The sequence below is a fragment of the Ixodes scapularis genome, unplaced genomic scaffold (assembly GCF_016920785.2).
Source record: "Ixodes scapularis isolate PalLabHiFi unplaced genomic scaffold, ASM1692078v2 ptg001158l_1___fragment_3__unscaffolded, whole genome shotgun sequence".
Classification (NCBI taxonomy): Eukaryota; Metazoa; Arthropoda; class Arachnida; order Ixodida; family Ixodidae; genus Ixodes; species Ixodes scapularis.
The window spans coordinates 3,598,768-3,615,526 of record NW_024610108.1 but is presented as its reverse complement, the minus strand read 5'-3'; the positions used below and the strand labels follow the sequence as shown (position 1 = coordinate 3,615,526).

The 16,759-nt window shown below is 41.1% G+C and overlaps 1 protein-coding gene across 1 annotated transcript; it reads left to right on the top strand.

Moving 5' to 3' along the window:
* Positions 1-14,983: 14,983 nt before the first annotated feature.
* On the top strand, positions 14,984-15,736 carry LOC121834438 (the record flags this gene model as incomplete). The annotated part of the gene is made up of 1 exon (XM_042288125.1): positions 14,984-15,736. A coding segment is annotated over exon 1 (684 nt), but the record flags the coding sequence as incomplete, so codon positions are not given.
* Positions 15,737-16,759: the final 1,023 nt, after the last annotated feature.

The following is a 16,759-nucleotide window of genomic DNA, read 5'->3' as shown; positions in this document are numbered from 1 at the left end:
GTTTGGGGGCTTGTTCTGTATATATTTTAGTATATCTTTGCTGTTTTGTATATTGTTCTGGTTGGTCTTTTGGAAAATGGCTATTAATTATGGTTTCAATTGATTCTTTGAGGGTAGTTGATTTAGTACCGTCAGCATTTTTATAGGGGGATTATTATAGGTCTCTTTATTTTGTTAAGTGCTATTTTATATGGAATGTCAAATAGATTCTTTTTGGTGGCTTCTGTGCAGAAGTTTTGCCAGGATTTCGTTTTCGCTTTCTTTATGTTGTTTTTGTATGTTTTCTGGGCTTCCACATATAAGCTTTTGTAATTTTCTTTTAGTTGGTTTTGACATTTCTGATATCGTCGTCGATGTGCTCTAACTCTTTTCCTTTCGGTGTCTAATTCTGGGGTCCACCAGGGGTTTTGTCCTGTTGATTCTTTAATTTTCTTGGAGTGTTTTTTGTACATTTGTTCTAATCTCTTTAGGGTCTCATTTAGGATTTGTTCGAGGTTTTCTTTGTTTTTTATATGTTTCCCGTTGATTTTGCTTAGTGTTCTGTCTGTTCTTATTGATTCTATTAGCCCTATTTCGCCTTTTTTGGTAAGCTTTTTGACTGTTTTGGATATTATTTTAAATATATCTATGTTTATGTAGTTGTGGTCGCTCGCTGTAATTTCATCTAGGACTTCCCAGTTGTTTATTTTTTGTATTAAATTATGGGTTGAGAGCGTTAGGTCGATCCAGCTGTTTCCATTTGCCGGTGTGAATGTGGGTGGTGAGTCTTGGTGGTTGACGAGGTGTAGGTCTTTTTCTATTATGAAGTCCCCCATTTTTTCCCCTCTTTCATCGATTTTGTTTCCTCCCCATGTGGGGTTTTTTGAGTTGAAGTCTCCTACTATTAGTGTTGGTGTCGGTGGATGTTTTTCAAGAATTTGTTCAATTTGTTCGAGTGTGTAGTCTAGATATTCTTTGGGTGCTGAATACGAGATTATTAGCAGTAGTTTTTCCTTGCTTGTAGTGAGTGTTATAGCTATTAGATCCCTATCAACCTTTACCAGGTGTAATCAAATATTTTTTTATGTATTACTATTGCTGTTCTAGGTTTTTCCTTATTCTGGATGATTATGTCTTTTACTGAGAAACAAATGATTTTGTTGTTTGAGTAGTAGGGTTCTTGTATGCATGTTATATCGGATTGGATGTGTGGTTGATTATTCTTGAGGTGTTCTGTTGCGGTATATGAATGGTTTAGGTTTATTTGGGTGATTCTAATGGATGTGTTGTTTGTTTTATGTGTACCATATTTCTTCGCTTTAGCTGTTCCCCCTTCTATCGTGTTGTCCTCTGTTGTCTCGCCTCTCCCCCCCCCTCTTCCCTCTCTCTCTTTTGTTCCCTTAGTATGAAGTTCTTTGTCGGATTCTTTCGACTTGTGCTTTATATGTTGGGCACAGCGGGTCTGTGAATTTGTGGTTAGCGTCAAATTGTGATTTAAATTTTTCGTTGCTGTTGCTGCAGGCTTTGCATTTGACTGGGATCACCTCGCATTCTTGGTGTCTGTTCTCCGGCGCACTCAGGGCACGTCGCTCTGTTTTGGCATTGCCTTTGTGTGTGTCCGTATGATGAGCAGTTGAGGCATCTTGGGACATATATATTCTCTCTGACGGGCCAGGAGGTCCAACCTATCAGTAACCTTTTCCTGTTTTTTAGTTGCCTGATTGCGTTTGCAGACAGTTCAATGATCTGGGTGTTCGTGCCGTTGTTTGTTCTGAAAGTTCGAATTATTTTTATTTCGTCCTCTCCTGCTTCGATTTTGTTTTGGTGTATGATTGCCTTCGTGATTTCTTCTTCTGTTAGCTCTCTTTCTACTTGTGTTATGGAGATTTGGGGATTTCGTTCTTTGGGTTTTTGTATTCTAGTTTTTCTCTGGTGTCTTTTGTTTCGTTGATTTTCCTTTCCAGTTTATCTATGGCCTCTTTTGAGTTGGTAGTTATGGCCAGTCCTCCCCTAATCGGTTTAAGTCGGAGGTCAGTCAGCCCGACGTCCGCTGGGTCGATTGATTTCTTTAGGAGGTTGCCCACTTTGATGTGGTCGTCTTTTTCTTGACTTCCTTTTGTCGGTACCAGTAGAGTATATTTCTTTTCTTGCTCATTGTCGTCTTGTTTTGGGGTTTCGTTGTTGTCATCGCTTTGCGTGCCCAGCGCCTGTGAGTACGTCTTAGTCTCATGTCTCTAATGACCCCAAAAAAATATGGAAAGAAGTGGCATGTCTTATATCGCGACCAACTAGTAGACACCCCATTGAAATAACTAGTGATGGTGTTTCATACGCCGGTGTATCAATATCAAACCTATTTATTTCGCACTTCCTGCGCTGCGGCGGGTCTTCCTCTTCTCCGGTTGTGAATGACACTATCAGCTCTTATGTTCCAAACGTGATATCAAACTCAATTTTTCTCTCGCCAATTGGTGAAGAACAGGTTACTACCTTATTACTAGTATTAAAGAATAACACCTCAGCTGGTCAGGATGATCTTAAAGCAGCACCAATTAAGGCAATCTCGTACCTCATAAGAGCTCCTCTTGCACACATTTGCAATATTTCTTTATCCTCATGAATTTTTCCTGATAGGATGAAAATCGCTAGAGTTTGTGTTTTACATAAAGGTGGGCCAAAGCATGATATGAACAATTATAGGCCAATATCGGAGCTACCGGTTTTTTTAAAAATCTTAGAACAAGTAAAAATAGAAAATTGATTTGTTACCTAAAGGAGAAGAATTTAATTGCAAAACAGCAGTATGGCTTTCAAAAAGGCAAGTCTACCAAAATGGCCTTATTAAACATAAAAAATAAATTAATTGATGCTTTTGAAAACAAGTTATATACAATTGGAATTTTCTTGGATTTTAGAAAGGCTTTTGATTCTATTAAACACGCTGTTCTTCTTGAAAAACTACCATTATATGGTATAAGAGGCATCTCACTAGACTTGATTCGTAATTATTTATCTAATCGCTTACAGTATTCACTCATTAATGGTTTTCAGTCAGAGCTGAAGCAAATATATTACGGTGTTCCTCAAGGGTCAATTTTAGGGCCATTACTTTTTATCTTGTACATAAATGCCCTAATCAACATACCAGCAACTCCAAATATTATTCTATATGCCGATGACACTAACGTTTTTTTCACCTTCAAAAGCCTAGAAAAACTTGAAAACTCGGCGAACGCTTGGCTGCACCAATTGTCATTATGGCTACAATTAAATCAAATAGAGCTGAACATAGGTAAAACAAAATACATCATCTTCAAGCCTAGAAAGAAGGAGATGACCAGCACTGTGACTATAAAATTTCTAAATTCAATAATAGAGCAAGTACCTTCGCACAAGTTTTGGGGGGTTTGGTTTGACGAAACATTAAATTGGACGCGCCATGTAAATCATGTGCGCTCTAAAATATCTAGTTCAATTGGCATTCTGAATAGAGTCAAGTTTTTTCTTCCCAGCTGGCTTATGTGCCAACTTTATTACAGCCTTATAAACTCACATATTAATTACTGTCGTTTAGTGTGGGGTTCAACCACGAAAACCAACCTGTATAAAATCATTACCATTCAAAAAAAAGCTGTACGCACCATTGAAAGTTTATCATCTAAAGAGCATACAGCCCTTATTTTTTGAAATATCATATACTGCGTATCGATCAGCTTTTCAATGTCAAGCTTGCGGTAGAAATATATACACAAATTAGTATTGACCAGGTGGCATTCTACGAGCTCTATCAACGTAAAAGTACACCTTATAATCTCAGGGACCAAAATTATATGACACCGAAATCTCGAACTAATTACGGTTTACAAAGATTAGCACATCAAGTTCCTGAATCTTTAAATAAGTATTTGGAAATTGAAGAAATAGTTAAAGATGCTGTATCGTCTTATAGCTTTAAAAAGAGTGTGAAAGCTTACTTCTTGTTGAATTCTGACTAGTGTTTTTTCTACTATTGTTGATTGTACGGTTATGACGTGGACGGTATGACGTGTGTTCATGTGAATGTATTATTACTTTTGACTTGGATTGTACCCGAGTGATATGTGTATTTATATTACTTCTAGCGCTAACATTTTAGACTTTGTCCTATCATTGTCAAAATGCTGTAGAATTTTTTTCTTATTTTTTTTACATGTTTTTTTTTATTATTATTATTCCCCTCTGCTGCTGAACGATGTACACGGCTGGTGGAGCCTTGTCAGGCGGCGTTAGATCGCCTTTTGCCCCACCAGCCAAGACTACTGAGTCTGAATAAAGTTTATTATTATATTATAGTCCTCGCTTTCTCTGACTCGTATAGTCTTGCATTGTTTTGCAACAGGACGAGTTCTCTGAGGTGTAGGTTCTCTTGGATTATGAGTTCGGTTTTTTCGTTGATTCGGCTGAGTTCGGCTTTGATTTTGGCGTTTTCGTCCATCACCTTGATTGTTGTCCTTGTAAGTTCTGCGATAGTTTTAAGTAGCTCTTCCAAGCTTGACTGTGAGAGCTCCTGTGTTTGGGGTCTGTCTTTTTTGGTGTCTTTTGTTTTGTTTTTGTTGGCAGCGTTGCGACTAGTTTTCCTTTCGTCTGGGAAGTCGTCTTCCCCCGTCTCTGGGATGTCCTCCCTCACTTCCCGTTCCAAGTAGATGCCCTCTTCCTCCGAATCGGTCTTTTCCTTGTCCTTGTGGTTTTTCTTTTCATCATTGTCTGAGCAGTATTCTTTCGTTTTTTTGTTTTCCTTCTTCTTAACGCTCTTTTTCTCGTGATATGCGTTCATCTTTGCCGGTGTTTTCTCCGTGTGGTTGAGGCTTTTAGGTTCTCAGGTAAGTTTTTAGGGTGACTAGCGGGTGAATTCGAATTGTTTTGCTTTGGTTTCCTATTGGGAGTAAGTTTGGATTTGGGATACAAGGGTAGGTGGAATTCGACTGATTTGTGTGGTTCCCACCACTCCCCCCAGGGGTCCTCAGATGTTGTCTAATACGGAATTTCTCCTTCGGGTTTCTAAGGGGGAGGAGGTGCCCTTATTTTCCCTCTAGGATCAATGGTTTTCGAGATATAGAGTAATTTGTGTGGCGTTTCGGTTTCGTATTGGTTTCCAATGGGTGTTGGGCTTAGCTGATCTCGAGGTTTCGGTTTCGGTTTCGATTTCGGTCTTGATTGAATATTTTGCGTAGTTCCAACTATCCTCCCCAGGTGTCCTTAGTTGTTGCCGAATACGGAGTTTCTACTTAGGCCTTTTTCGATTTATTTTTCGCCCAGATTAGTTTCCGATCGTGTTCGTCGTGGTTTCTAAGGGGGAGAAGGCGCTTTTATTTTCCCTCTAGGATCAATAGTTTTCGAGATATAAAGCAATTTATAGGGCAGTTAGGTTTCCTGTGGGTTTCAAATGGGTTTTAGGCTTAGATGATCTCGAGCTTTCGGTTTCGGTTTAAATTTCTCTTTCCTAGACCTCGGGTGGGTTTAGCAAGATGGCCGCCCCCAACAAGGTTTTCCGGTTGCAGTTAGTTTCTAAGTCTATGCTTTGTTATGGCGGAAAGCACATGTGTTGGTGATTTCTACGTTTAATTGAATAACTTCGCGAGTTCTGGTCGGATTTGAAAAATAATTATATTTTTGGATTCTGTGGAGCGTGTGGTTTAAAACGGCAAATTATTTATATAGGTTTCGGGTAGTTTACGGGTTGGATGAAATGGATTAAAATGTTTTGTTAGGAAAGCACATGGGAATGTAGTAACTTTGCGAGTTTTTGTCTGATTTAAGAAATAATGGAGAATTTGGGTTCTCTAGGTCTTGTACTTCTTTAAAATATATAAATTAATTAGGTTAGGGCCTGTTGTTTTTAGGGTTGAAATGGATTAGGATTTCTGCTTAGGGTTAAAGGGGCACTGACACATCAAAATCATTTTTTTTTATTATCCGAAACGATTGAAAACGATGCCGGGACATTACCCTAAAAATTTGAAATTTGGGAATTCAGTATTCGTGAAGTAAAAAAACAATTTCCAAATGCCGAATCCGAAGTTCCCGCACTCTAAGAAAAAAGTTGACCTCAAGGGACTAACGGCAGCATTTGGTCCTCTGAACTCCCAGTTGCTCCTCGAAAGGACCATCTGGCTCAAGCTAGGTACCGTGCGCAAAAGCTGGGGACTAACTGCGCTCGACTGGGACCAACCGATAGGCGTGCGCGAGCAAAAGCATCCATTAGTCCCCCTCAGACAGGGTGCATCTGTATGATTTAGTCCCCGAATGCAAACGGAATGTTCCCCAGGAGGACGGATGCTATTTCGCTTGTCTTGGGGATCGGCGAGACTCAGCCCAGCACGGCTGAAAGTGTTGACGAAACTCGGACGAAACTGGCGAATTTGTTTAATATGCCATGAACGTTAAGACATTGCATGGTAGAGCTTCACGCGTTGTGTGAAAGCGAGTGAACGAATGTGTTGACTCGACTTCTTCCAACTATCTCCTCAAAAACGATCTGTTGACATTCCAGAAGTCCCATTTACGTAATTTGCCTTCGCGCAAAAAATGTGCATTCATCCAAACGCAACACCTCCAAATACTAACACTTTTTTTCTTTTAAAAATGAAACTTAACAGTTTGTAGAAGCCACGCTTTTAACACCGGAGTCTCGCAGTCAGAATAAATGGTCATTTCAATCCCTAAAACTGAGCATTCCCACCGGCGATATAAGCAGTCGCGCGATGCCACTAGATCGCATCGCAAAAAAAAATTAGATGGTCACACCGGCGTGTGCGATAAGCGAGTCCAACGCCTTCGTTGGCGAGTCGTTTGTCGAAAACTCTCGCTCCGAACGCCGTTGATTTGCTCAGCCGCTCCGCGACTAGATCGCATCGCAAAAAAGTTGAGTCGAGAAGCGACTGCTCCAATCGCGTCGCTTTTTGCCCGCGATGGTCGCTTTTGCGATGGAAGTTATCGCGCGGCTAGATCGCATCGCCGGTGGGAACGCGCCTCCGTCTCTGTGTGACAAACCTTTCTGGGTAGTCCAATGTCGAACTAAAATCCGCAACGACACACTTGATGCACGGCACGTTCCACTTAAAGAGCACATTCAGGGGCAGTATCCAGACGCCTTCATGCCATCGTCGTCGCTGTTTCCAAAACAATCCAGATGAACTACGAAGAACGAACCACGCCCGGAACGTCACACCTGGCAGCACCCTACTAATACAAAACAAATGCAAACTATAAAAAAAGCCACTTGAGAAAGTTGAAAATGCTTAAGAGAGAAAGAGAAAAGAAAGGAAAAAAAAGTGTCTGCTTGAGGTCACTCGACCGGCGTGTTGAAAGTGGCGACCGTCTCCCGTCCTTGGAGCTCTTCGGTGTCCTTGTGTCGTGTGCAGTGGGAGTGGGAAAAGAGATTATCTTCTGCGCGCACTGCCCCCTCCCCCCAATCCCCTACCCCGCATTCTTTGCTCCTTGTACACGCGGAGGGTTGGGCGTTGGTCAGATGGGGTCCGTCGGGAAAACGGGAAGTGTCTTTGTTTGAAAAGAACCTGTTTTTAGTAAGTTGAAAGTCGAAATACAGCCTTCGTCGGAGGCTGGTCGCCTTGTGTCGTCTCCGATCATGCCGGGATCGGGTTTGGATTCGCGGTACTGAAGCACTGCACTTGATCTGTTTTGACGTCGCAAGCCAAGGGAACTCGATTAAGGTATGTCGAAGTGCTTCTGTTTATGGTGTATTTATTAACTGTGGCTTCAGAAAGTGTTTTCTTTTGAGCGCGTTCTCTAGCTTGCAAAGCGCGCGCCATGCTCTATTCTTTTTGGCACCCCGGTTGCTGATTTTGTTATGCGGCACAGAGACCTCATATTCTATCGTATCGAGCGAAACGCCAGTTCTACCGATGGCTTATTTTTGTGTGTGTGTGTGTTTCGCAGACCCTGGCAGGATCGCTTGACCATAAACGCCTGTCCACATGCAGCGGAGCGCTACAGGCATAACGCTGACCTTGCGCTAAGCGCGTGCTGACGGGATCGGTCAAAAGCTTTGTATCGCACCGACAAAACTCATGCTCACGGCAGACGAAAAGTAGCTCATGACACGTGAGCAGCGCTACATCAGCGCTTCGCTGCGTGTGAGAACCGGCATTAATGGAGACATTTATTCGATTGTACACTAGACTTTCGCGTTGATGGCGGGAGATCATGCCGTCACTTTGAAGCATAGTTTGAGCACGAACGCGCTGGGTCTGTAATTCGCAGCGAACGGTCTACTAAAATCTAATATTGCGCTGGTCTGCTGTCAACAGACTGCGTGTTGGATGTGAACCATTGTATCACTTATGCAGCCTATTTGTTAATTTATTATGCGTGTGTTCTAACTTATATCTCATATATTTGTCAAGCGATTCGGTATTAATGCTGCCCTGTTACTAATAATCCAAATTCCTCGCAAACAGGAAAGAAGCTGCCGGAGCCCCAATAAGCGGTGCTGGGACCACGACCGACTTGGGCAGACGTCCCAGTGTCCAAGCCATCGTCGACGCAAGTGCGCTCTTCGGAATCTGGCCTTATCGTGGATTCTACCGCCCTGGAACTTTGACTTCAGTCATCCTTGAATGCGATGTGTATCTACGAGGCAATAAAGCTACTTTTAACCTGAACTCCACAATTTCGTTTCGGGAGATTTGTGGCACGGGACCAAATGAAAAAAATAAACCTTTAGTCCCAGAAGCCTAAATCCAAGGGCGCAACGTTTAGACCCAGGGGTCCAAGTGCAAGGGCCTAACAGTTAGTCCTCGGGGTTCATTTGAACCGGTGTAGCAGTTAGTCCCAGGGGTCCAAGCGCAAGAGTCTAACAGTTCGTCTTCGAGGTTCAATTGAAACGGTGTAACAGTTGGTCCCAAAGGACCAAGTGCAAGGGCCTAACAGTTGGTCCTCGAGGTGTAACTGAAAGGGTGCAACAGTTAGTCCCAACGGTGCTAGTGCGAGGGACTAACTGACGGGGCGCAACAGTTGCTCCCCTAGGGGACTAATGGTGGTGGCAGCGCATTTAGTCCCCCGAGGGACTAAGTCGCGCTCCCTTTTTTCTTAGAGTGCGCGCGATCGGCGCCGGTGCCTTGACGTCAAAAATTGTGGAGACCTGGGAGTCGACTTTCTTTCACCACTCCCTGCTGTTGCCATGGCGACCCAAAGCGAGGAGGAAAGGAGCAAGCGGTGGCGTTCCGGCGGACCGGTTTTGAGCGGTGTCGCCTGTTTTCCGTTGGAGGATACAAATCCAGGAGACGGCACCACAACGAACTCCCGATTTTTGGTATTTCAAAAAGAAGGGCCGTACTGCGTTCGCAATTGCGTTAAAAAGCATGTTTTAGGATTGCCGTAATTAAATGTTATAGAGATGTCGCCTACAAAGCTTCTAAATTTCATGATTCTTGACGTCACCGATGAAAAGAAGCGAGGAGGCGAGAGGCGGGAAAATCAAACGCCAAAAATAAAAAGGCGCGCGCGCGCGCGGGAAAATTTTTTTTCGCGATGCGGTTTTTTTTGCGTGTCTATGACTGCAACTTGCATCGTTTTAGACAATAAAAATAAGTACGACCTTTGGGGTGTCAGTGCCCCTTTATCCCTATCTTCCGCGTCTCCACTTCGAATTTTTGAAAGGTTATTTCTCGGGATCTAGTTTAGCTAGAACAATAAATTTGGTATCTTTTTTCGGTCTCGGCGTGGAGAATCTTATGCGATAGTTTGATTTTGTCTAGCGGTTAAAGTTTTTGCTCAATCTGCTCAAACGTGAGTGGCGGCCATTTTGTTTTTTGTTTTGCAATTCGGGAAGTTTGAGATTCTTGTTATTTGAAAATTCCTGCTACTACTCAAACAGCAAAATCATTGGTTTCTCAGTAAAAGACATAATCATCCACAATAAGGAAAAACCTAGAAGAGCAATAGTAATACATAAAAAAATATTTGATATACACCTGGTAAAGGTTGATAGGGATCTAATAGCTATAACACTCACTACAAGCAAGGAAAAACTACTGCTAATAAACTCGTATTCAGCACCCAAAGAAAATCTAGACTACACACTCGAACAAATTGCACAAATTCTTGAAAAACATCCAACGACACCAACACTAATAGTAGGAGACTTCAACTCGAAAAACCCCACATGGGGAGGAAACAAAATCGATGAAAGAGGGGAAAAAATGGGGGACTTCATAATAGAAAAAGACCTACACCTCGTCAACCACCAAGACTCACCACCCACATTCACATCGGCAAAATGAAACAGCTGGATCGACCTAACGCTCTCAACCCATAAATTAATACAAAAAATAAACAACTGGGAAGTCCTAGGTGAAATTACAGCAAGCGACCACAACTACATAAACATAGATATATTTAAATCAATATCCAAAACACTCAAAAAGCTTACCAAAAAAGGCGAAATAGGGCTAATAGAATCAATAAGAACAGACAGACCACTAAGCAAAATCAACGGGAAACATATAAAAAACAAAGAAAATCTCGAACAAATCATAAATGAGACACTAAAGAGATTAGAACAAATGTACAAAAACACTCCAAGAGAATTAAAGAATCAACAGGACAAAACCCTTGGTGGACCCCAGAATCAGACACCGAAAGGAAAAGAGTTAGAGCACATCGACGACGATATCAGAAATGTCAAAACCAACTAAAAGAAAATTACAAAAGCTTATATGTGGAAGCCCAGAAAACATACAAAAACAACATTAAGAAAGCGAAAACGGAATCCTGGCAAAACTTCTGCACAGAAGCCACCAAAAAGAATCTATTTGACATTCCATATAAAATAGCACTGAACAAAATAAAGAGACCTATTTTAATCCCCCCTATAAAAAACGCTGACGGTACTAAATCAACTACCCTCAAAGAATCAATTGAAACCATAACTAATAGCCATTTTCCAAACGACCAAGCAGAACAATATACAAAACAGCAAAGAGATACTAAAATATATACAGAACAAGCCCCCCAAACCGAAAACGACAAACCCTTGACATACTCGGAAATAGAACACATCGTTAAAAATACCCCAACTAAGAAAACAAGAAAACACCTGGACCAGATAACCTAACCCCCACAATTGTAAAAGCATTATTCCCTGCACACCCACAACTACTAATTAAAATATTCAGTGGATGTCTCGAATACGGATACTACCCCAAAAACTGGAAGGAAAGTAAAACAATTTTAATTCCTAAACAATCCAAACCAGAAGACGAAGTTTCAACATATCGCCCAATATGCATTAACTCAACAATCGGAAAAATCTTAGAAAAACTACTTAATAATAGAATATACCACTTCCTCTATACCAACAAACTTCTCAACCCCAAACAATACGGATTTACACACAGAACATCAGCCGCTAAAGCACTACTAAAGATAAAAGAAATAATCGATAACAACAAAAGCAACGATGAGAAAAGTATAATCATATCATTAGATATAACCAACGCTTTTAATACAGTCTGGATCCCGCACGTATTAAAAAAACTTAAAGATCAATTCCTCTTACGAAATCTCTATATATTACTGAAAGAAATACTCGAAGAAAGAAAAATAACTTACAACCTCCAATCAGGTAACATAGAAACAACAGCACCAATATGCAACCCTCAAGGATCACCATTAAGCCCTCTCATTTGGAACATTTTTATAACAAATCTACTAGAAGAAAATTTCCCAGAAGGAACACATATACAAGCATTTGCAGACGACATTACACTCGTAATTAACGGTAAAACCAGGGCACAGATGGAGCAAAGAGCCAATTCAGCATTGGCTCTTTGCTCGCCGAAGAAATAAAAATTCTAGGAATAATCATTGACCGAAACCTATCATTTATACCTCATCTAAACTACCTCAAAGCAAAAAACATATCAAAACACCATAAGATTAGCCTCCTTCTCAGGAATCAAATGGGGAATTAACCAAACACAATTTAGAGAAATCTACGTAAGATCTATTGAAAGATCAATCACATATGCGGCACCATTCGATTGGAAAGAGACAAACAATTCACACCTACTTAGAAAACTAAAGTCAATACAAAGAATCCCAATGTTAAAAATATCAAAAGCCTACAAAACAGTCAGTAACTCAAGTTTAAACATATTAACAAATCTAAAACCACTAGACTTAGTACTAAAGAAAGAAATAGCCACCTTCGAAATTTTTCAAAACAAAAAAAAAACTACAGTTTCGATAACAAAGGATACCTACACACAACCATTCAACACTCATTAGACATATGGAAAATTCATCCGGCAGACACCATCTCCTTCCCCTTTAAACCGATCGAAAATATAAAACAAATAGAGTTAACCGAAACACTACAAATCTATACAGACGGGTCAGTATCGAGGAAAACAAGAGGAGCTGCAACAATATTTGAAGCTGAACTAATAGCAATAAAAGCAGCATTAACAAAAATTACAACCTACCCCGAAAAAACAAAATTCGCACTATTCTCCGACAGCCAATCATCCCATCAGGCCATCGCGAATGCACACAATACTAGCCCAATAGTCTTTAAAATAAAAAAGCAATAAAACACATCAAAGAACTACACGAAATAAATTTATACCATATAAAATGTCACACTGATATAACAGGTAATGATATCGCAGACAAATTAGCAAACGAAGCAAGGAAAATTGGGACACCAATCAACATTAAAATTCCTAAAAACTACATAAAAATAAATTGACTCCAAATAAATAGAGATTTGGAACACCCGATAAAACGAAAAAGACAGAAATTCCCCACTATACAAATGGATACTCCCACCACATAACATTCCAACTAACTTCCCAGCTAGCCATTACGAAACACAACTACTAACAAACCATGGCAAATTTCCATTCTACTTTAAAAAAATTAACAAAACACAAGACGAAAACTTGGCATGCGGCAATACAGCTAAAAACTTTAATCACTATCTAGAAAATTGCCCAATCTCAAAAAACCTTAGAGGTAGATTCTTAAAATATTTCCCAACAGGCCTCACAGAATCAAACAAAACACAAATAATAAGCCATCAAGACGCAATCAAGATTTTAGAAGAAATTGTGAAAACTATAAATCAAGTAAATCAAACATTATAAATACAATTCAAATATAACTGAGAAAGCATATTTATAACACACATAGACTATTTGGGACACCTACCCGGCAATCTTATTGGCACTCCCTTACTCACAAGCAACAGCATCTAAAAACGCGGAAATTAGGATTGGGACAAGTAGGGGAAGAAAAAAAAAAGGGGGGGGGAATTAGGGTCGAGAGACAAGGGAAGCCAACTGCCCAGATAGAGACTCCCATTGGGCCGATAGGGCGGAAACTCTAGAAGAAGGCATTAGGCCCTAAAATGAGTGAGAGGCGCACCCCACCAACTCCCCCCCACAAAAAGAAAAGAGGGAAAAAGGGAAAAAAAAGAACGTCTGGAAAAAGGGAAAAAGAAGGAAAAAGAAATGACTAAAACAGACAGGGACAAATCAGGGGGGAGTCTCCGGGGCCTCCCCCATAAAGAGAACGGAAAAAAACAATTACCAAGAGAACGAGGTCAGGGCGGGGGCATCCACCTGACACCTGGGTGTCCCCGGTTGGCCTACCTCGGCTCTCCCCGGAAGCCAGGAGCCGCCCACTCATCCTTGGAGTGTTCCTCGGGGGGGTGGGTCGCGAGTACCTTTAAGCAGGATAGAAAAAAGAAAGAAATGTGGAAAAGAAGACAGGGACCCATTAGGGGGGAGACTCCGGGGCCCTCCCCAAACAAAATAGAACGAAACGGAATGACAACAAAGAGAGATAGGAGGAGGTCACGGCGGGGGACACCCACTTAACACCTGGGGGTCCCTGGTGGGTCCAAGTTCTCACCCCGGGAGGCAGGGGCCGCCCACCCGCTCCTGGAGTTTCCCTCTGGGGGCGGGTCGCGAGAACCTCAGACCAGGCTAGAAAGAAGAGGAAAAAAAAAGGAAAAAAAGGAAGGGGGGAAAAGGAAAAAAGGGAAAAAAAGATTATTTTTTTTTTAGTTTAGGAGGGGAGGAGGGGGGCGCCCTCGCTACTAAAGGACCAGGCAGCAAAAGAAACGACAAAGGGTAACAGAGATGGGGAAGGGTGATGAGAGACCTCTGATGGGCAGTAAGGCAAAAAAAAACGGAAAAAGAAAAACAGAAATAAAGATATATATAAAAAAGGCATCAATAGGTAAAAGGGAAACTTGCCCAACCCTAAAAGACAGGAAAAATAGAAAAAAGAAAAATGAGAGAAAAAGGAGAGGGGATAAAACAAGAACTGAAAAGGGGAGAAAAAAAGAAAAAAAAAAGGGAAAAACAACCACTCTATACCCAACTAAATATCAACCCAGCGGTCTGAGCTAAATACAATAACCTACAGGCACACAACACTAGTGATTAGATAACCCTAAAACCAAACCCCCAACCGCAACCTCAACCACTAGAATACACAGAAAACACACCTAAACACCTTTTAAACCATAAAAAAATCCAACAATTACTAACCTTAAATACTAACCAAAAAAAGAGAAAATTTAATTAACTAAATAGCTCACCCCAACCAACAACATTACAGCGGGCGATCCAGACACGTGTGCTTCTGCCCAAGTCTCACCTATCTTCTGTACTTGCAGAATCTGGACCTTGCAACGGCGATCGGTGAAAATTATCGGCTGTGCCGCAGCGCTTCCTTCAAGCTGCAAGTCATCACGACGCCAGTTTTAAGCAAACACCGTGGTCCTATCTGCCCGTTTTACATCTGTGGCCTCTGCACTCTTGAGTGGAGGTCTGCGCCGCATTTCCGGTGACGTCGGCCTTTCCGGGACTTGAGCCTATATAAGAAAGTGCCCGGCGTGGTCTACCCCATTACAGCGGGCGATCCAGACACGTGTGCTTCTGCCCAAGTCTCACCTATCTTCTGTACTTGCAGGTGGGTACTGTGATTGGTTTTTGAATTTATTATTTTGTGGTTGTCTGGATCGCCCAGCTGTTGTTTCTTTGTGTTGCTTGTAGTTAGCATGGAAGAAAAACAACCTTCAACCGTAAAGGAAGTGGTGAAGATCCTAGCCGAGGTTTCTACTAAGCTGGATGATATGAACACTAAACTAAGCCATGAATTTAATACCATAAACACAAAATTAGGAACAGAACTGGAGAGCGTAAATCGGTCTATGGACTTTATGAATAAAAATTTCGAGGATTTCAAAAAAGACCTTGATGCCGCAGTCAAAGAGATTAAAGAACTGAGAGCTGAACAGGATGCTCTAAAAGTTGAAAACAAGCGGCTTGCTGACGAGCTTTGTACGGTAAAAAAGGAGCTTCTTGACCTCCAACAATACAGTCGAACAAATAATTTGGAAATCAAGGGACTCCCACAGAACCTAAACGAAGACCTTGAGACTCTCGTCGCTAAGCTCGCTGGTTGTGCAGGGGTTCAGGTGTGCCCCGCTGACATTGATGTTGTGCATCGTGTACCTTCGAAAACCCAGGGGGTACAAGATGTGATTGTAAAGTTTGTGCGACGTAGTGTCAGAGATGAAGTCTTGTCAAAGACAAAAAAACGAAGGCTTACGAGCGCTGACCTTGGTTTTGAGACCTCTGTGCCACTTTATATAAACGAACATTTATGTCTCGAAAACAAAATCTTGTTGAGCAAAGCGATCCGCTGCAAAAAGGAAAAGGGATGGAAGTTTGCCTGGGTGTCCCAGAGCAGAATTTTCATGCGGAAAAATGAGACTAGCGACGTCATTTTGATAACCAGAATAAGACGACCTTTCCAAGATTGCGTAGACGGAAATTAGTTTTGGATTTTGTTCTTTTTCTTTTTTGATGTCTGAGAACTTTTTTACGCCCCTCGACTTCTGTGATTTTCTGGAAGAAAAGCATTCCTTATCAGATACGTTTCTTCATATGAATACTAGGTCAATAAAAAACAAGCATGATGCGTTGCATAATCTGTTTCATGAATTCGGACCGCACTTAAGTGTTATCATGTTTTCGGAGACGTTGTATACAAGCAGTGCAGATTATTTCATTTTGCCCGACTACAATCATATCAGCGTTGATAGAGCTGGAAAAAGAGGCGGTGGTGTCGCTATGTTACTGAAGAAGTATATGAGGTACGAAATATTAAAGCAGTTTTCAATAATCACCGAATGGTATGAAATTTTGACTGTTCTTGTTAATGATACTATATTTTCGGTAGTTTATCGTCCCCCAAGTGCTGCCTTTGCGCCTTTTATTCAATGTTTTGAAGAGCTCTGTGGATTTGTAAATGATCATAACTATAGATCTTACACTGGTGACTTTAATATTGATTTGTTTACTGATAGTAACTTGCAATTTGCGTTTACAACTCAGTTTCAATCCTTTGGTTTTTCTAATGTCATCAAGAACCCTACAAGAGTAACAAGTACAAGAGCTTCTCTTCTTGACTTGTTTATTACAAACCACGAACATTCCGTACTCTCTGCCGGCGTCATTTTATCAGATATCAGTGATCACCTTCCAATTTTTATATCGGTAGAAAAAAGTCACTTCAGACAACGTTACCTTAGCTCGACGATTACATACCAACCTATCACGCAGCGCCAGTTAGATGCTTTCCGCTATGAAATTGAACATACAAATTGGTCTGTTATTTTTGAAAGTTCATCGGTAGATGATGCCTATAATTCTTTTTTGGACTTGTATATCCGAATATATGGTAAATATTTTCCATTTAA